The sequence below is a fragment of the Penaeus japonicus genome, unplaced genomic scaffold (assembly GCF_977035675.1).
Source record: "Penaeus japonicus unplaced genomic scaffold, GWHDUDI00000001_assembly GWHDUDI00000013, whole genome shotgun sequence".
Lineage (NCBI taxonomy): Eukaryota > Metazoa > Arthropoda > Malacostraca > Decapoda > Penaeidae > Penaeus > Penaeus japonicus.
Genome location: NW_028234415.1, coordinates 39413115 through 39433114, shown reverse-complemented (window position 1 = coordinate 39433114; position 20000 = coordinate 39413115). Strand labels below are relative to the sequence as shown.

General features: G+C 36.3%; 4 protein-coding genes across 4 annotated transcripts in view; 1 reads left to right on the top strand and 3 right to left on the bottom strand.

Annotated features, from left to right (window-relative positions):
• The window catches only part of LOC122256114 (uncharacterized), a 79435-nt gene extending 73841 nt beyond the window's left edge, over positions 1 to 5594 (bottom strand). The window contains exons 1-2 of the mRNA XM_086542951.1: positions 5480 to 5594; positions 4748 to 4959 (exon numbers count right to left, since the gene is read on the bottom strand). The gene's annotated coding sequence lies outside the window, so the exon portion shown is untranslated. The remainder of the gene's footprint in view (positions 1 to 4747; positions 4960 to 5479) is intronic.
• A 1263-nt stretch (positions 5595 to 6857) lies between these two features.
• Positions 6858 to 14736, top strand: LOC122256118 (enoyl-CoA hydratase domain-containing protein 3, mitochondrial). Its single transcript, XM_086543503.1, has 7 exons — positions 6858 to 7003; positions 8733 to 8851; positions 11231 to 11360; positions 11734 to 11924; positions 12315 to 12475; positions 13270 to 13384; positions 14404 to 14736. The coding sequence occupies exons 1-7, from the start codon at positions 6968 to 6970 to the stop codon at positions 14510 to 14512; spliced, it is 861 nt and encodes a 286-aa protein (XP_086399629.1). The 5' UTR covers positions 6858 to 6967; the 3' UTR covers positions 14513 to 14736.
• A 270-nt stretch (positions 14737 to 15006) lies between these two features.
• LOC122256117 (pseudouridylate synthase TRUB2, mitochondrial-like) lies at positions 15007 to 17242 on the bottom strand. Its single transcript, XM_043020589.2, has 6 exons — positions 17065 to 17242; positions 16761 to 16892; positions 16377 to 16507; positions 15915 to 16037; positions 15627 to 15738; positions 15007 to 15362 (listed from the first exon to the last, which is right to left on the bottom strand). The coding sequence occupies exons 1-6, from the start codon at positions 17240 to 17242 to the stop codon at positions 15097 to 15099; spliced, it is 942 nt and encodes a 313-aa protein (XP_042876523.2). The 3' UTR covers positions 15007 to 15096.
• Positions 17243 to 17271: 29 nt separating this feature from the next.
• LOC122256111 (uncharacterized protein C15orf61) overlaps positions 17272 to 20000 on the bottom strand; it is a 4023-nt gene continuing 1294 nt past the window's right edge. The window contains exons 2-4 of the mRNA XM_043020575.2: positions 19438 to 19619; positions 17594 to 17726; positions 17272 to 17412 (exon numbers count right to left, since the gene is read on the bottom strand). Coding sequence (XP_042876509.1) covers positions 17285 to 17412; positions 17594 to 17726; positions 19438 to 19614 — 438 coding nt within the window. The 5' untranslated portion in view covers positions 19615 to 19619 and the 3' untranslated portion in view covers positions 17272 to 17284. The remainder of the gene's footprint in view (positions 17413 to 17593; positions 17727 to 19437; positions 19620 to 20000) is intronic.

Sequence of the window (20000 nt, the reverse complement as noted above, 5' to 3'; positions counted from 1 at the left end):
CCGGCACCTTCACAACAACGACGCAGGGTAAGCCGGTCCTCCCACACTCGGCGACGGACGGGCACCTTATGTTGGGATGGACGCCTGACTCTCTCTTGGGTTCTTTGGCGTCTGGTGGTGGGATTTCTTCCCGATTTGCAGAGTCTTGTTTTCGAATGGAAATTTTAAGGGAGTGTTCGCCTACGATGTGATTTTTCACATTCCTAATTTACAGTCTGTCTTTCTCTGTCCCTGATTACACATGTCTATCTGCCTGCTGTCTCTTTCTCTGTCTCTGTGTGTCTCCCTCCCAACCTCCCTCTATGTCTGCTTGTCAATTTGTATATTCATACACTGTACCTACGTGTGTGTGAGTAGAAGTGTATAATATATATGCGCATCTTCCCAAGGAGTATTGAGAACGTTTCCTAAACTGGGGCACCCTGAGAACTTGTAATATATAAAATTATTTATAATCAAGTTTTTATGTAGCGTTTAATAAATAAATATATACATACACACACATCACGTGCCTGCAGAATGCGTATACGTGAAAAGGTGAAAATCGTAACTTACTTTGTTTTATTTCTAAATTAGTTTCAAAACTGAGTAAATGAACAAGCATTCCCCTGCGTTGATTACCATAGATCATTTTTTACAGTAGTAATATCTAAGAAAAAATCGAATAACTAATAGACAAGGCTATATTACTAAATGGTGTAGTAAAACAACGTAAACACGTGCGATCCTTTTTAATCAAATGCAACGGACAATTATTCTACTTTCATAGAAATTAAAAAAACATGAAGTAAAGCTTGTTTACAGTAAGATCAACCCTCATGCTTGTAAACGTTAACTAAGACTAAAAGAGCAAACTGTGTTCCTGCCTATGTTCACCTTGTATATTACATTCTCCGAATTGTTCTTTGGTGATACGCAACATGGCGACAGAACGCCGGCGACCCCAGGGTTTGACCCTTTCTGTCGGCAGAGGGCTCTGTGTAGCCAACCTCCTGCTCGACTCCTTCGCCCGACCCTCCTTCACCTACCTCCCCCGGGTACTGGAACCACGTCTTCTTACGGCGGCATGAGACGTGGGCAACATCCTTCAGATAACGATCTCTTGCCGCGCTAAACGCCCTCGCAGCCTGCCCTGGCCTCGCCTCCTCTTCTCGGTGGAGGCAAAGGATCTGGCCGGCGGGGTGGCCGTGCGGCGGGGAGGCCGGTTTCGTCGGCGACTACTAAGGACAGGGCATCAGGGCATGGACCCCGCTATTGCCGTGGCAGCGAGAGGGACGGACAGCTTCAGTCCTTCGATGTGTGACAGAGACTAATGCAAGATTTCAATTTCCGTGAGACTTTAAATATTCGAACATCGGAACAGTGATGAAATATGAAACAAAAAGGGGCGTCTCAGGACGACTCAAGAGCTCAGGAAGGCAGGGAGGAAGGAGCGGGAGACGAGTCGTGACCCCAGACTTTCTATCATTATAGCCAAGGTCGTCTCTCTCGACAAAACCACTTTCATTGATCATTAGTGATCGTTTACTTCGAGTTCTTCCCTTTGTTGGAGACGACGAGCCTTTGCAGACATTCCGGACACGCCTCGAATCATCAGACACATAGAAAATTGCCGTCATAGTACACTACATCATAATCAAGGTATGACAAAAGACAACGACCTTGGAGGAGGGTACACGTGTTAGCGCCAGGCCGGAGCGGGTCCAGACATGCCAAGCAGACACTCCTTAACACCCGGGGCCATCGCGGCATCCAGCGCCCGCCAAGGTCACGCCCGGTCACACATGCACCCACGACCAGCCATTCTGCCAACACGTACATCACCACACTGTGCAATATGTGTATGGCGTACGCAGTCGCTGTAGATGCATGTAACAGCCTAAATAAATCTTCATACACAGCAAAATCACAACTTTTATTTTGGGGCCCTGGTTAAAGCAGCTGTTGCAATACTGTATGTTAGACGATGTATGAGTTATTACAGCACTTCCAAGGCAATAACTCCAATTGATCTGGTTATCGGTAAACTTCCTGCATGGCGACTCTGGCGTTACGTAACACTTTTTTCTTAACCGAGTGCCCTTTGTAGCAGCATAATCTAGTTTGAATACTTGTCTCATTCTGCATTCTGATATTTTTGTTGTAACTTGCTACAACAGAGGAACTTGACACGCCATATTTCAAGGTAAGGTCGCCATAAATTTTCTCCAAACAGTATTTCTGACGTTTATTTTTCCTTACTTCAGGGCATCATTTCCACACAACTCTAAACCCATATCCCATAATCAACAATGAAGAGAAAGCTGTATAGATATATAGGCCAGTTTAAAACATATCTATACAGCATACTGGATGCCATTCATAACGCTTTCACGATATTCCCAAGGAGCAATGCGTTCATTATGCATAAAAATATACTATGCTAGATAAAATTGGCTTGTTTTACGGAGTCTTTGCAAGTGAAGATACGTTGCAGAGCCCAACAACTAATTGTACAGTACTGCGTCGACTGCATAGACTTTAAATATCTTTTGTGCTCCTTGTATTCAGACTTGAGACGTAAGCTCTGAATTATATTGCGAATGTCAATACAACAAAAGAACACTTTGCGCGTTACATTTCCTCTACGGTGCAACTGGAAATCCGAAAGATCTTGAATATCTCATTTTTACTTACTCCCCAAAAGTTTCTTAGATTCATACAACGCAGTCCTATAAAATACTGCCACTAGCCTTGCTTTAGTCTGATTAAACAATGCAATGATATAATTACAAGAGGTTCCATTCAGAAACATGCCTCTCTGTACTTCAGCATTCGATAATCGCATCCGGGAAGTTTGGGAAGTTTGTCAGTCTCTCGGAGCTCAGGTGTGTAGAATAATAACAGGCGGAACGTGACGTCAAACTCGTGTTCATAGTTGGCGAGACAGATGAACAAAAGAGGGTGTAGTAACTCTTAAAATGTTAATAAATACATCGCACGCTAAAGATTGTTTCTACACTCATCTAAGTGCTATTGCATTCTGCATAATTTGTGCCTAAATCTTCCATGGAGCATCACACACACACAAGCAAATTGAACATAAATACAAACACACACACACACACACACACACACACACACACACACACACACACACACACACAAGCAAATGGAACATAAATACAAATACACATACACACACACACACACACACACACACACACACACACACACACACACACACACACACACACACACACACACACACACTGGCTGAATGGAGCGGTAAGCATATATGAATATGCAAATTTGATCTCGACTTTAATGAAAAGTGGACAGGATGTTGACATGGCAATTAACTCTCACGGCTCAAGCGATAAAGTGATCGCTAGAGCTGCTTTATTTTGGTGAGATACATGACGCTATTTAAACCGCATTCTTTCGTAAACTCCGATGGTCTTTAAAACAGTGATATAAAGACGATAATAGAATAGCTCTCTGTAAAGGTGGTGACGGCCTACATGCGTAGCTTTGGACGGCAAACGCTGGTGCCTGGCATGTGCGAATCCAAAGCATGCATTGGATGCTGTACGCTTACGTAACAACAATATAAAAAAAACTAATTTCATTCTCTGATATTCCTTTTTGTTCCCCGTGTAATTTTAGCCTCACTCTAGCATCAGCCGATATCTCTTTCCTCAACCTTTAGTGGAACATTAATTAAAAAAACAAATATGAATGGTACGGAGTCCGAACACACTGAGTATTTCGCAAGTCATTACAATGCTACTGATGCCGGTAACTCCCAGTTGGCATTCCCGACACTCGCTCCAATCCCTATAGCGTAACTCGTATTAATGAGGCAGTCAGACGAGCAACATTCTCCCGATAAATAACGGACACACGAGCACACATAGTTACACGAGTGCCATGCTTCCAACACGAAATACAATCAACAAGCAAGTCACAGTCTCCGTGTTTTACACCCCAACAAAGCATTGGCCATAGCTCCGCTTGGTGCTTTTAATTGCACGGATGAGATCTTTCCATTAGCATAAGTCAAGACAAATTAAACCGCTGAGGGTCATCTGTTTAATGAAGAATGAGTTGGGTTGAAATTAGGATGCCACACTCTTGTTGATATTGTTCTCCGTACTTTATTGTAAGATATACATGAAGCTTACAAGACACACTATACTTTATGTAAAATATATACTACAATGCAAATAATTTATATTACAGATAAGACTTAAGGGAAGAGGAAGACGTCATGAAGATACGGGGGAGATGCGGAGGAAGAGGGAAAAGTGGAGAACAGAAGGAAGAAAGGTGGATAAAGAAAGGGGGAAGTGGCAAGAAGGGAGAGAAGCGGGGAACAGAAGGAAGAAAAAAAATATATATATACATATACATATATATATAATACATATATATAATACATACATACATACATACACACATACACATATATATATGTGTGTGTGTGTGTGTGTGTGTGTGTGTGTGTGTGTGTGTGTGTGTGTGTGTGTGTGTGTGTGTGTGTGTGTGTGTGTGTGTGTGTGTGTGTGTGTGTGTGCGTGTGTGTGTGTGTGTGTGTGTGGGGAGAGAGAGAGAGAGAGAGAGAGAGAGAGAGAGAGAGAGAGAGAGAGAGAGAGAGAGAGAGAGAGAGAGAGAGAGAGAGAGAGAGAGAGAGAGAGAGAGAGAGAGATTAGGGCATCGTTAACATCTGAGACTGAAAAATGGACGAGCCAAAAGAAATACTTACCGCACAGGAGACGAGAGGTGACGGAGGCGGGTATTGGATCAGCTGGGGGTGTGGCCGACCTGTGTGTACGTGCTGTCACTCCGTCTCTCTCTCCCCCTCTCTCTCTTACACACACACTTACAGTATGGTATTTACATCGCTTCTCACGGACTGATGTAACATCGTTTCTCAAGGGAGTTTCCTTTATTCATAAAGTGTTTTATCTTGTCATTCTGTAACAACACCCTGTCGTTAAAGTGTGCTTCCTAGAGGGTATTCATTGACCATGTTTACGAGTGACCTTTTTTGTCAATTACATCTCGTAATATATAACTATGACTACAGAGGAACTCTGGCCCAATTTTACTTATTGAACCTTATAACGAGCCACCCACAACGTCAATTGCGTGGCGTAACAGCAATTAAAAAATATCTGTCGCAATTTTACTGAAAATATATAATGGATGGGACCGGATGATTAAATGAAACAAAACTAATGAACACATTTCCAGAAACATTATTAGACGTTACATTTTTAACCCTGCGAAACAAAAACCGCATGTCACACCTCTCCATACTGTACGTACCGACGTGTAATCAAATAACCTAGACCTATAACGAATGAACAGATCGCAAATGAACACCTAAACGAGTCAGTGCATTCTGTTCACAATCCACCATACACCAGTGCTTCAGAAGCGCACTCGTGGCCTCACTTGAACGCAACCACAAGAAACGAGGCAGTTAACAGACCGTTAATCGAAAAATATTAGGAGTCAGAGTTGACACGTACACTCAATACCGCGGTCGGAGAGAGACTAGCGGGATGGGCGCGCTCGTGGTCGGTCTCAAGCTAGGACTGCTACACGGCTCGGGACTGCCAAGGCCACTTCCAAACGAAATGATGAAAATTCATTAACTTGCGTGGGCAGCCGATGACCCTGCCCGATTCACCGGTGGGATGTAATGGCCGGGATATGTATTCTTGATTAGCTTCGAAATATGATGGGTGAGGATGTTATTAGAAAGAGGACTAGTTTTGTAACTGTAAGATCTCAACTCCAGTCTGTATATTTCGTTTGCAATATATAGGTTAAAATAAAGGTTAGGCAATATCTGATCGCGGGGCTGAGTAGGCCTATCTTACATGTAGTCTATGAAACATTTTATTTCGCATTCAAGTGTAGCTCTGTTGCCGATATTTTATCCAGACGCAACAAACAAGACAATAATGATAATATTCTGTCATATTTCATTTAATCGGGCATTCAATTAAATACCAAATTTTAGAAATCACCAAATAGTTATGGTCTACCCGTCAAACTTTATTGTTCACTCACTGTCACGGAGGCAATGCGGTTGTGGCACTTACGACAATATGTGCGAGTAATGGAGAGCCAAATCAATGCCACACGAACTTACTGTTACATCAAAAAACATCAACGTGGACAGTTCCGCATTTTTTGTTGAACCAATGGGTACGACAAACATTTTTTATATACAATTGTCCATTAGATAATCAAACAGCCCATTCATTCTCAGGTGTTTCTACTTATATTGTCTATAATGTATGACAAAAACAAACGCTGCATGGGCCTCCTTGTACGGAAGGTAGTAAATCAGGTTCATGAATGGAGCTAAAGTGAAAGTATTCCACTTGTCGTTTTTGGAACAACAGGCCCCATTTATCGTTACTCAACTAACCTTTCTAAAAGCTGACATTAGCGTACGAAATCAAACCTTGCTAAAAGAAAACTTATCGAAACAAGCAAAGTCTAAACTCACGTCCAGGTGGATATCATGATCACTCTGCCAAAGCAAGTTTGTAGCACACCTGTTCTCTAATGAGCCTCGCAAGGGCTAAAGATCGGAGTATCAAGCAGAAATTATATCACAAACGCAACTTATCAGTGAAAATGATTCTCCTCACAGGCATAACCACGCGTTGCGATCCTCTCACTGTGCCACAGACAGTAATTCTGCATGGTAAACCCACGCCGCCGCTCACCTGCCCCTTTGCACCTGTGCGTTTCCATGGCAACCACGAAGCACTGTGCCAATTGGCCGAGGGCGACGCAGCCTCGCAGAAACTTCCCGAGTTCTCATTGGCTAGAAGTGGGAGTTGATAGAGGAAACGAATTGTTATTGGGGAGGAGTTCTCGCCGTTGAGGAACTCTCATTGGTTAGAATCGGAGCTCGTTAGAAGAAGTAAACAAAGATCAGCTGATTTGAGATAGCGAGATGTTGGGGCTGAGACACGTTTTGCGTCCATTTTCGGTAAGGATATTACTTGAAATACCAGTTTGAAGATGTATAATGTGTGGTTAGTATATGATATCAATGTAGAAGTGACTGTCAAGGTCTATCAAGGTTATGTATTATGAATTTCCCGAATTTGGAAATAGTGATCATGCCGGAGAGATAACGTCAAAGATAAAGATCAAGGTTTTCATAATCATTATTTTGGTAGATGATTTAAAGATATAACTTGAAATGTAACCAAGCTTTGGTAGAACCGGTGAACATTAGATTTAATATAATGTTATCCTTGGTCAAGATAAGATATTTTTTTCTTAATTAAACATATTTAGTGCAAGGTACAAAATACATGGAATCGTAGATAGGTGAATTCTAGGACACTTTCAGTAATTAATTATTCGGTGGCATAGATGCAGCATATTGAAAACAGAAAAATATAATTAGTGGTAGGTGCAGTCAAGCACTATGGCCTGCATACATACGGTAAACCAGCACAAGATAGAAATTAATCTAGTTCCTTCGATGACAATAGCCAGGGAGGTTTAGAAACCATACACATGCTATTCATAATGTGATGTAAAAAGGTCTTATTATTATTATTATTAGCTTGTTTGTTTCCATTAATTAAGGCTGCCGTACGTTGTTTTGGCTTTTTTCAATTCTCAATTTTATGCTCAAAATTGGACCATTACTCTTAATTATTGTAATAATGAAGAAAATAATAGGCATCCTAGTCACTCCTTCTGGATTTTGGTTCAGTTTTTTATAGCAAATGCTATTTTAGAACATGCTGGCTTTCATTTAATATTTTCATATGTAATTTCATATTCATATATAGGAAAATAGCAAAGTTTATGATAATCTTTAAGGTGACACTATTATATATAATACTGATGCAACAGCTAAAAATCATGACAAGTGCAGCAGCCTTCATTTCTCTTTGTTGTTAAGTAGGATCTGTCCAGATCAGTAATCTTAGTGAAATAGTAATTGGTAACAGTAAAAGAAAACAACAAGGAAAAAAAAAACAGAATACACAAACATACCTATGGCCTCCTCACTCTCTTGCTTTCTCAGGTCAATAGAGCAAAATTGCTTTTAGCATATTCTTTTTTTGTCTGTTATTTTTTTCCATTGTTTTATTTACAATCTACTCATATGCATCCTTCAATGCACGGACATCCCAAGGATAATTACTTGAATTTAAATTATTCTTTTCCTTCATGGATTTGATGTCCTAGTTGGAAAAATTTAGATTTATTACCACTAAGAAGTTGTTGTTATTTTATATGTTATATCTATATTTGGGCTAACTATCATTCCTGATACAAGTTTAGGTTATACAGTTTAATAGAGTATGTATTTTAACATTATAGTATTTACACTGAAACTGTTACAGTTCATTGAGATGTAGAGACTAAATATATCCATAGACAGTTTTTGTTCTTTATTTTGCAAAGTTTTATCTTATACAGTAATGGATATCATGTAGGATAGTAATGTAGATCGTACCAATCTTGAGTCTTGTCTATATTTGTTAAGAGTGAAAGGTAATTTAAATCTCAACAAACTCAAAAAGTTTGAGCTATTAACTATGTCCAGAAACAATGCCTCAGGTTTATCAATATTCCTTAGTACTATTGATGTATAGTTTTCTTCAGTTAGATTGATAAAACACTTCATAATATTTATTCAGATTAGCTAATAACCAGATAGCTTACAGCACCCATTCTGATGTTTGTTTTAGTCTGTGATTGCAAGGCAAAAACAGAGATGTTATTCACAATCTGGAGGAGGACAGCCACTGCTGCAAGTATTAGAAGAAAATGGAGTTCGTCACATAACACTTAGCAACCCTAAAACAAGGTAATAGTTTGAACTGTGGATTTATTTTCAGTATTTACTCATCCATTCTCCTATTCTCTCCTCCTTCATCTCCATTTTCCTACCCAACCTATCATAAAAGACACACACACCTGCCCACACGCACACACACACAAACACACACAAACAAATAAACACACAAACAATCAAATACACAAACACACACATAAACAATCAAACACACAAACACACACACAAACAAATACACACACACACACACACACACACACACACACACACACACGCACACACACACACGCACACACACACACACACACACACACACACACACACACACACACACACACACACACACACACACACACACACACACACACACACACACACACACACACACACACACACACACACACACACACACACACACACACACACACACACACACACACACACACACACACACACACACACACACACACACACACACACACATACATGTATGTTTGTAAGAATGTATATATATAATCCCAACCAGAATTAAACTAAACCAGCCACACAGATAATTACCACTTTAATATGGTGATCACAGTGAATCATTTTCCCAAAAAATGGCTATACTTGTAGCTGATATTACCTCAAGAACTCCAAAGATGTGCAACACTTATAGCTACCTGGCTCTCTCTCAGGTATTGAGTTCAGCTTCACTGTGTGCCTGGCAGTGAATCATGGTTTCTTTTACTATTCTGGTAACCTTATGATAATGATATTCCTGTTTTTCTATATTTTGAGGTCTCTATTACCATTTGATATGCTATCCGGGGTTGTAATAGACGTATATTTGTGGAGTCCATATTAGCTTTTTATGTGTTAACCCACTCACGATGGGGGCATTCTAGCCTTGAATGTCACAATGCCGGGGCTTTTGAACGCTTAGGCCTAAATCAATTAAATGGCTGGCACAATACTGTGCCGCCCGGCAACTGGGCTTTTGAATGTGCGGTACAGTAGTGTACCACCCGTCCAGAGAGGGTTAATGCTGACAAGAATAGTTTTTTAAGTTGTATATATATATTTTTTTTTTTTTTCTATAACCAATATACAAAAGATGACAAAGAGTAGCTTCAGACCGTGGTAACAATCAGTACAGGTGTACTGACAAAGAGGTACTCCACACTCTGAATACAAAAAATTGTCTTCCTCACATCATGTTCATAACAGATCATAAGGGTCTCATTCTGTTCTGCTGGTGTGTTGAACTGGCCTAGATATGGTACTCTGGTATCAGGCCGAGGGAATGGACTTACCCTTGGTACTGATTTCCTCATGTGGGTAAACCAGCAAGAGAACCCAAAGCCTTTTAGCACATTCTCCTGCATGCGTTATTTGAATCTAGGTTGTCCAGGAGCATTTTGTTTCTATGCTCAATCTGAAATGGCAGACAGCAGCTCATCCAAGTCTAGACATATGTCATGCTGTGACATGACATGAAGTCATTGCCACAAGTGCTCCTGCATAACAAAGGGATACTTGGAATATATATGCTATTCTGATGTCCTTACAATTGCAATTTTAAATTAAACTGTATCTGTAATTATGATAGTAAGAATGATTATAATTACCATTATCATTATCTGTTGATGATATAAATACTCTTTGAGAAAAGCAAGTACAAGTTGTATGCCACTCCTCAGATGGCATGGATATCTTGCTGCCCACTGGCATGACAGTTTAAATGATGACATGGCATACATGCCACCTGAAAACATGAACAAAGATGCCATGGCATCTACATCATATTAAGCATTGCTTTTGGGTTAAAAACTCAATTTTGTCTGCCTTGCAAAAATATTAGTTTATTTATGGTTAGTTTGAATAGATATATATATTATAATATCTATACTTCCTTTCTCATTTCTCTTATAAAACAGAATCTTGACAAAATATTTTCTTCAGAAAAGGGTTTTATTTGCTTGTAGCAGAAATTGGATTCTTTGTCTTGAAACATTACTTCATCCTTTTTTTTTTCCTCTTTTTAATGAAGATAGAAATAGTGCCATTTTCAACATTAAAAGAAAAAAGTGTCATATAACAGTCATATCTATGAATGAAATGAATAGAAGATATTTGTCCTAAATGCACTTCTGTGTTTAAAACACAAGTGACAATACTATAAAGTATAATGTTTACACAATGCTACATTTTTTGTTTTTTCTATATTTTGATTCCAGTTCTGCAGTTTGGCAAAGAAAAGGTATCCTTTATCTCCAAACTGAAAATAAAAATGGCAAAAGCAGAAAGTTCTGTTTTGAAAAAATTGTAAGAATAAAAAATGATCCTCTTATGACATGTTTTTTCTAGATTTATTTTTAATATTTTGAATGACTTTCATTTCTTGAGCAGAAATGCCCTCTCACTACAAATGTTGGAAGAGCTGCATTCTGCAGTGCTTGAAGATACCCCCAGTCTACGTTGTATTGTGCTCTGTGCCCAAGGCAAGGTCTTTTCAGCTGGACACAACCTGAAGGAGCTGGTGAGTTCCAGTTTATATATATATATATATATATATATATATATATAGAGAGAGAGAGAGAGAGAGAGAGAGAGAGAGAGAGAGAGAGAGAGAGAGAGAGAGAGAGAGAGAGAGAGAGAGAGAGAGAGAGAGAGAGAGAGAGAGAGAGAGAGAGAGAGAGAGAGAGTGTGTAAGAGTGAGAGAGAGAGAGAGAGAATTTAAATATATTTATTCATATATTAGTATAAATTCACATCAGTCAGATTCATCTTTGCTCTTTCATGTTTATGTCATTGTTGAGCTATTTTTTAAGTAAACAAATACTTAGTTTAAACTTGAGAATTAGATTATAGATATTTGAAATTTATCTCCTTGTTTACTTTCTATTCTTCAGACTTCTAAAGAAGGCCGCAGTTACCACCAGCAAGTGTTTGAGAAATGTACAGAACTTATGCTGGATCTCCAAAATATTTCCACTCCTGTTATTGCCAAAGTTAATGGTATTGCAGCTGCAGCAGGTTGTCAGCTTGTTGCATCATGCGATATTGTTATTGCTACAGATAAGTCTTCATTTTCAACTCCTGGGTAAGAAAATGTAAAACTTTACTTTCTTTGATTCTTAGTTGTAATGTGCTTCACTTTTTTTTCTTCCTCTTCAAATTTGATTTGTTCAGGAAGTCAGTATGGTCTATCATGGAATTCTTTTCTTAAACATAATAATTTGGAACAAATAATTGACAATAATGAAGGGTGTGATACTCTTGTCACACCTATTAATAACTACTAATATTAACATTATACTTCATTGGTGAATATTCTACTTGGTACAATCCACTGTAAAAAAGAAAAAAAAAGAAAAATAAATAAATAAATAAATAAATAAATAAATAAATAAATAAAATAAAATACTAGTAAATACTTCTCATGACTCAGTCCCATGTTTCTTAGTCTCAATAGAATATGATTCTCTTGCAGAGGAAGTGTTGGTATATTCTGCTCAACTCCAGGTATCCCGCTTGTGAGATGTGTACCAAGGAAGGTGTCTGCACACATGTTGCTGACAGGTCTGCCTATAACAGCAGAGGAAGCTCTAAGGGCAGGATTGGTTTCCAAGATTGTTCCTGAAGAAGAATTAGGTACTTGATCATATATGGTATTTATGAAAAAAATACACAAAAGGTGATTTATTTGGGTTTAGGAAAGATAACAAACTTTAAAATCTCTTCCTCTTATCTTTATGACAATAGGTACATGAATATCATTATATCAATGTGCTGTAATTTATGAATTGTTTTAATCATTCCTATATTTTAGTGATACTCTTCAAAGCACATATATATGTGTATATATATATGTATGTATATATATATATATATATATATATATATATATATATATATATATGTATATATATATATACATATAAATATATATAAATATATAAATATATATATATATATATATATATATATATATATATATATATATATATATATTTATTATTATTATTATTATTATTATTCCTTTTGTATGGTTTGCTTCAAGAATAAGGAAAGTTTTAATTACAATCAAAAGTACTCTTTATTCTCAAGATAATAATTTTACATTTATTGCTTTAAATATGACTGGGTTTGCAATTTATATATGTTTGGTTAGCTAGCACCACTTATCCCCCCCTAGTTTAGGGGGGATAAGAATAATTCAATTAATTTATTTTAAATTCTTGGATACTGTGATTGTATATTTGTTTCTACACTAACTGTTTATTTGCATCTACATTGATTTATTTATATTTGCTTGAGAAATACAGTACATCTTATAATTGGTTCTATAGAATAATTATTTATAAACAACCTATTTTGCCTGAGAAATATGTGTTTAAATCTTATAGTCAGTTTATTTTGTTTTGTATACTATTTTCTTTTTACAGATTCCGAAGTCCAGAAAACCGTAGATGCTATAACACACAAAAGTAAAGCTGTAATTGCTCTAGGGAAAAAATTCATGTATAAACAGATGGAAATGGGAATAAAAGAAGCCTATGGGTAAGTAAATAATATTTCTTTACAGATGTGAAAGTAATAGAGTGATGTTTCTTTTGTCTTTCCTTGAGTTATTTGTTTGATTCTCTTGGGTGAATTATCAACTAGCTGCAGCTTCTATTGTACGTGTTAGAGGATGTCATTGAGGACTGTGTCTGTTGCTTTGGTAAAACAAGAAAATATACACATACATGTTTGACCGCCGTAATTAGGTAGCCTCAGGAAAAAGTCTTAGCCTTATGGCGCATTTGTTGGCTCTCCCTTCTGATTAAATCCTTAGTCAATGTTCATTCATCTCTTTCTATAGGCCTGTAGGGGATACTTCTTTATTCTGACCACAAAAGAATCCTCTATGTCATATCTTGGTGACAAATCATGACTTAAACCTTTTATAATTATGTTAACTTCAATTTACTGATCCCATTATTAGATTTCAAATAAGCTGCTTAGTTTGTTTGCCATAAACCACACAAATTACTTTATCCCTTGTAAACACAGAGAAGTAAGAAATAATGTTGAAACTATTTAAAATAAGGGTGTATAATAGAGTCTATGTATTTGCAGTAATTCTTGAAAAATATATAGGTGGGGGTACCCATGAATTTCCTTTTCTAAAAGATTTCAGTCATTAAACATCATTACTTCAATTGAGCCTCAATGTAAAGGAACATAATAAATATGCTTACAACAGAATAGAGAAAGGAATATAAGATAGCACTAATGTAAACAAGAGGCACATTGAATCACAGAATACCAACATCTGTGCTTGCTATTTGAAAACTAGCAAACTAGAATTTTGACAGATATTGGGAGTTGCAGAAATTAACACACCATGTGTGTGTGGGTGGGCGTGTGCGTGCATGTGTGTGTGTGCAAATGAGTGAATGAATGAATGTGTGTGAGAAGAAATTTGACTGTAGAAGAGGTTGGAAATATGTATAAATTTGTTTTCTTTATACATGATCTTTAAGCTGCAGTCTTGATGCAGATTGAATATAATATATGCACCTTATTATTTTCAGGGAAGGAGCATGCATAATGGTTGATAATATCAACATGAAAGATGGACAGGAAGGAATTAGCAGCTTTGTGGAGAAGAGAAAACCAGTTTGGTCTCATACAAATGAATAAACCTTTTTTAATCATGTATCCAGAATAATTATAGCCCTTTTTTAGATTATCCAGCAACCATTTGGTGCTCTGGAAATTCTGGTTTTAGTTTGGTTGATGAAAGAATTTTTGTTAATGAGAGAGATTTATCATTCAAATATAGCTACATTAATATATGAAAAAATTGTAGCATGAACTTATTTTGATAGTTGTATTGTTGAATAATAAATATTTTTATTAGCCTAGCAGTTACTTTATATACTAATGAATTTCAATAATTAAATAAGAATTGGTAAAACTGTGATCAGATAGTGTAATTCTTCATTTGTCACTATCCCTTCAACAGATACCCAATGATTTTGAGATGTGAGGCAGCTTTATTGAACAAATATCCTGAAATGCATTAAATGTTACTGTAAATTAAGAAATATTTCATTTTCAATAAGAGTACAGATCTTGTTAGTCACAGGTGCTCTCTCAATTACTAATAAAATAGGTTGTAATAAAAAAATGAATACCAAATGTATATTTATATTTGGTCAAATTTACTATACAGAATATTTACATTTTTCAGTTTCATATATGATATTATTATATTCACAGATCTACAATGCATTATTCATTTCACCTTTTAAATTCATCAAACTAGCTGATTTTGGCATTACAGTTTTGAATAGTGGTTTACTATGGGTTATATTATCTAAAATATGTTCTAGACACCAATGCTTATGGAGTAAGCTGTGCTGTAGAGTCCAAGGTCCATAGCGAATGCAGCGCATTTGTGTACACACAGCAGTTGTCTTGAGTCGTAATGCAAGGTCGTGCACCAGATGTTGAAGGTAGGCAGCATTTTCATTAATGCATGAAACCTCTGAAAATATAGAGATAGTGTAATTACTGTAATACTAATTCATTTCAACACACTAATATAATATAGAAACATGTATAAAAAGGCAAGGCTATGCAAGTTATACTACTCAGCCTTTTAAGATAGTTCTCCATATCTTCATATCCTCTTTTCCCAATCCATCCCTCCCTCTTTCTCTTTCTTTTTGCCTTTGTCTTTATCTCTCTCTCTCAATAAATATTCAACTAAATGTGTACCCAAATCCAGACTAACAGTCGAAAATCTTACCAAGTGTGAAATCCGGTAAATTGAAGTCAACAATTTTCAGAGCATAGATTAATGGCGGAGATTTCTCGCCAGGTCTTACTAGGCCTTCAGCTGAGAGAGCTTCGTAAGCTTCCTGTTAATATCAAGAATTCATTAAGAAATTTTTAATTAGGTTTATACAAATTTAGTATCATTTCTATATGATTACTATGGTCTTTATTTATGATATATCTCTTAAAAAAGAAAATGACTAACTGATCACATGAAATTAATCAACACATGCATTTTTACTCTGATATAACCTCTTACCTGAGATTGTGGGTCAAGACCCAAAAAATTAAGTGCACTTCTCTGATGACCAGCTTGTATGGTCATTAATGTTCGCATGAGTCGTCCTCTTGTTACATGCTTGTATGTTGACTTTCCTATAACCTATAATGTTATTTATTAGCCAATCAGAATATTTTTGTGAAATATACACATCTGAATGAAATAAGTTGCAGATATAATCAAGTTAATTAGTTAAACAAAATGTGATTTTCTCTTTTATAACACTAGCATTATAAAAAGAAATTGCTGAAAACATAGAGACCCAACAATTAAAAAAAGGAAAACAAGCTGTGAATAAAAGCAGTATGCTATATGATTTCACAATTAATAAACGCACAAAATACAATTTTAATGAGTACTAATATTTAAGCAAATGAAATTCATCATAAAATATCAATTCAGTGATAATCATGACAATAAAAACAATAAGTATGCACACACCTTCCCATCAATAAAAAGATTGTCAGTTGTTCTTCCAAACTGGCCCGAAACTGTGTAGGAGCGAACCAATTGCGACTCCCTTACAGTATGCGTACCACTTGTGCCACTATTTACACCCAGAATGCAAACTCCTGGGAAATATTGATTTTGATTTTAGTATTCCACACATTTATTTTACATATTCAAATAAAGACTCTAATAAAACTTCACTCTAATAAAAATCACAGAAATATACAATTTCAGTGGGTATATTATGCAATACAATAAAACTAACCTAGACTGACACACCAATTAAATACAGAAATCCTTGCATGATGCAAAGTACACAAAACTTACAAAAATAAAGCTGTGATAAAAAACAAATAAAAGATAAACAATATATACCTGAGATATTCTTATCTAACTGATGGGCCCATGCTAGTTTGATATCCTTTGGTTGATACCTTGGACCAATAACTAATGGGTGATCAGCATAATTTTCCTTCAGTTTCACAACCAGCTTTTCTGCAGCACTACCTGCAAGGTTTTTTTTACATTAAAATATATTAAATGCATAACAATATAATCTTTGATGCATACTAAACTTGTATATTACTATACTGTGATAAATCATAATTTTAAGTAAATACTTCTATGATTAAAAAAAAAAAGTCTTCACAAGTGTAATTTATATAAAATACAAACAAACCTTCAAGGGCAACTACAGGAGTGGCAGGGCGAGTCTTCAATAAGTTCAAGTCACGGCAAAGGTTACCAATCACCACTTTTCTTAGGTGGTTCATGGACATATCTGCAGGTTTGTAAACACAAAACACACCTTGAAGCATATTCCATGCTTCAGGTGCATATCTGACAACTTTAAGCATTATTAAAGTTTAAGGAATATATCACATTTATCTTATGTCCTGTTAATACATGGAACCCCTATCCTCTTCATATAAGAAGTATATGGTAACAGTTCCTTCAGGTGTGTAGATCTCCTCTTGACAGCTTATAAGAAATGATGCACCACAGCCATAAGCCAGGCAGGGTATGCCTAGAAAAGAAATGCACTATTATTCACTCTGTATCATTTGTATATCTCAATCTATCCATTAATATCAATCCTTCTAGCCATTCATCTATATCTATTTATCATGTTTACAATACACTGAAGGAAAAGTAAATATATCCAAAATTATGTAAATCAACAGTATGATTCTTCTACAGAAACCTACCAAGGTTTGCAATTTTCAAAATGCGAAAGAATTTGTCATCTACTGAAAGGTCCTCATATGGTCGCTTGGTGCAGTGATACTTGATGTATGGCCAACATCCTGTTCGAAGAATGTGATAATTTGCTCCATCAACCTGTGAATTAAGTTCTCAGATGTATAATGGAAATAATAAAGACAGCATCTAGCAGACTGCCAGCAGATCTGCATGCAAATTTTGTAGAAAATGAAAACAGAGAAGCCAAAATTATGTCAATCTAGAGGACTATGAAGGGCATCCTATCAATGGTAATGTATATATTGGAAATGAGTTTTTATTAAACAAGGAACTTACATTAACCTACACATCTATTCCATTGTTACACATTTGTACTTTATCATCTCGACAGTAAAATCAAATATATTTCTCCCTCCCTCATTGCCTCCCCCATCTCTCTCCCTGTCTATCTGTCTTCTCTCCTTTGTCTGTCTCCTACCCCTCCTCCCCTCTCTCTCTCTCTCTACCATTCTCCTTTTTCTTCACCGTTTTTCCTCTGCATATTCTTTAGCCGGTTATGACACATCTTCATTACGTTTCTTCATGAAAGTAAAACTTGCAGTACAGGGACAAGCTTGCCTGTCTTCTTGTTGGCAGCATTATCTTGGATGAAACTCTCCTTCCATAATTGATATATTATTGTATAATTTCTGAAAGATGGGGATTGATTCCTTTTTCTTTTTGGTAATTTATTTTCAAAGACATATCTAAGATGCAAGAACAAATATATAACTGAAAATATTAAAGGTAATAGAGATATAAGGCAAAACCATTTATGTTTCTTCCAAGGTTTGGTTATAGGGTTAACAAACTAACATATATAGGAAAAAAATGTTGAAAACCTTTTTGATGAGAACATTTACATATATTCACATTGACTCTTACTAGCATTCTTTCTCCCCATGCACCATCCAATGCTGGAACAGGCTACCACAACACATCATAGAAGCAACTACAGTCAAAACCTGCACAAACATTTTAAACTAACTGTTCACAAAACCAACACCTACAAAAACACAAACCCATCATATACACCCTAACCCCCACCCCCTCCCCCTAGCAATAACCCTCACATGGATGATGTGTGATGCCCAGCACACAGCACATTATACCTGTGATGAAGACAGATTACTTTAGACACTATCACATAATTGGTAAATAACCATTGAATAACAAATAGTAATTAAAGTATATCACTTATCAAATATATTGCTGGAACTTAACCAATTGCCTACGGGTGTCATGACATACATGACATTCAGGGATTTTGGATCACTGTGTTATTTTATTGTACTATGAGTAATAATTGGCACCCATCGAGTCTCTAGCAAGCTCTATCTTTATAGAGCACGTTGTTGACCTCTTCACTAAAGTACCGCCAATGAAGGATGTGCAGGCACAATGAGAAGAGGAAGGTGATTCAAACCGTGCCCAGGCTCTAAAATGTGCTCCTGTGCCAGTAGGGATGTCTTTTACTGTGGCACTCACAGACATAAGCACAGGTTTCCTTGCTCTTCCCTACCTCATCATGTTACCTTCATTGTGAATGGATATATTTTTCATATTCGTTCATGACAGCACATGAATACCAAAAAATAAAGTTTGTCCTCCCATAAAACAGTAATACTTCTATCACACTGAACAAGAAAATAATGATCTGATATGGACCCTATACAGAAAATGTATGAGAAAATACAGAAAGAACTATTAATGCTTAAAATAAATTTCTATATCAATAAATAAAATTTCAAATTCAATCATCATAATAAGTCATAATCAAAGTTTTCAAAATCTGATAATAAATTGTTACCTCCCAATTGAAATGTGACAATCCCCTTTGGTCACTAGTTATGTCGCCATATTTAACAAAATATGACGTCCAATGGGGTAGCTGTCTCTGCCGCAGGTGAGTTGAAAGGACCAGAGAGGCTGCAGGTTTGGCTTCTTTTATCCTCCTAAAAATCTTGAGTGTCTGGCTCACATGCATCAGTCCTAAAAAAAGAAACTTAGGTGACTACATTACTCAACAGAAAGTCCATTACATCCTCTTTTACATATTCAATATCATGCTATTGCATTGCAAATGAAAATAAACATATCATACACACACAAAAATCTAAACATTTGCAGATATTTTATAATATGTAATTAATGTAAATTTGCTTAATTTAGTTAATCATATAGTTAATTTAATTTTCTCTTATCCAAATTTAAAATTGTACTTCCTATAAAATAACCTACACCGGATATCAAAATACTGGTATATTCTTTATGATTTATCTATGAGTCTCTTTCAAACAATTTCTTTCCGAAAACTTGTTAACAATAACACCATTTAATGTTTAACAAAGTATCAATTCCAGATTAGCATCC

Excerpts from the sequence above, each read along its gene's own strand:
- LOC122256117 (XM_043020589.2), bottom strand. The coding sequence starts at position 17,242 with ATGCTTAAAGTTGTCAGATATGCACCTGAAGCATGGAATATGCTTCAA. Across the intron at positions 16,508-16,760 it reads GTTAGATAAGAATATCTCAG|GAGTTTGCATTCTGGGTGTA; the intron begins GTATATATTGTT and ends AATATTTCCCAG. Across the intron at positions 15,739-15,914 it reads GTCTTGACCCACAATCTCAG|GAAGCTTACGAAGCTCTCTC; the intron begins GTAAGAGGTTAT and ends TGATATTAACAG.
- LOC122256118 (XM_086543503.1), top strand. The coding sequence starts at position 6,968 with ATGTTGGGGCTGAGACACGTTTTGCGTCCATTTTCG. Across the intron at positions 11,925-12,314 it reads TCTTCATTTTCAACTCCTGG|AGGAAGTGTTGGTATATTCT; the intron begins GTAAGAAAATGT and ends ATTCTCTTGCAG. Across the intron at positions 13,385-14,403 it reads GGAATAAAAGAAGCCTATGG|GGAAGGAGCATGCATAATGG; the intron begins GTAAGTAAATAA and ends TATTATTTTCAG.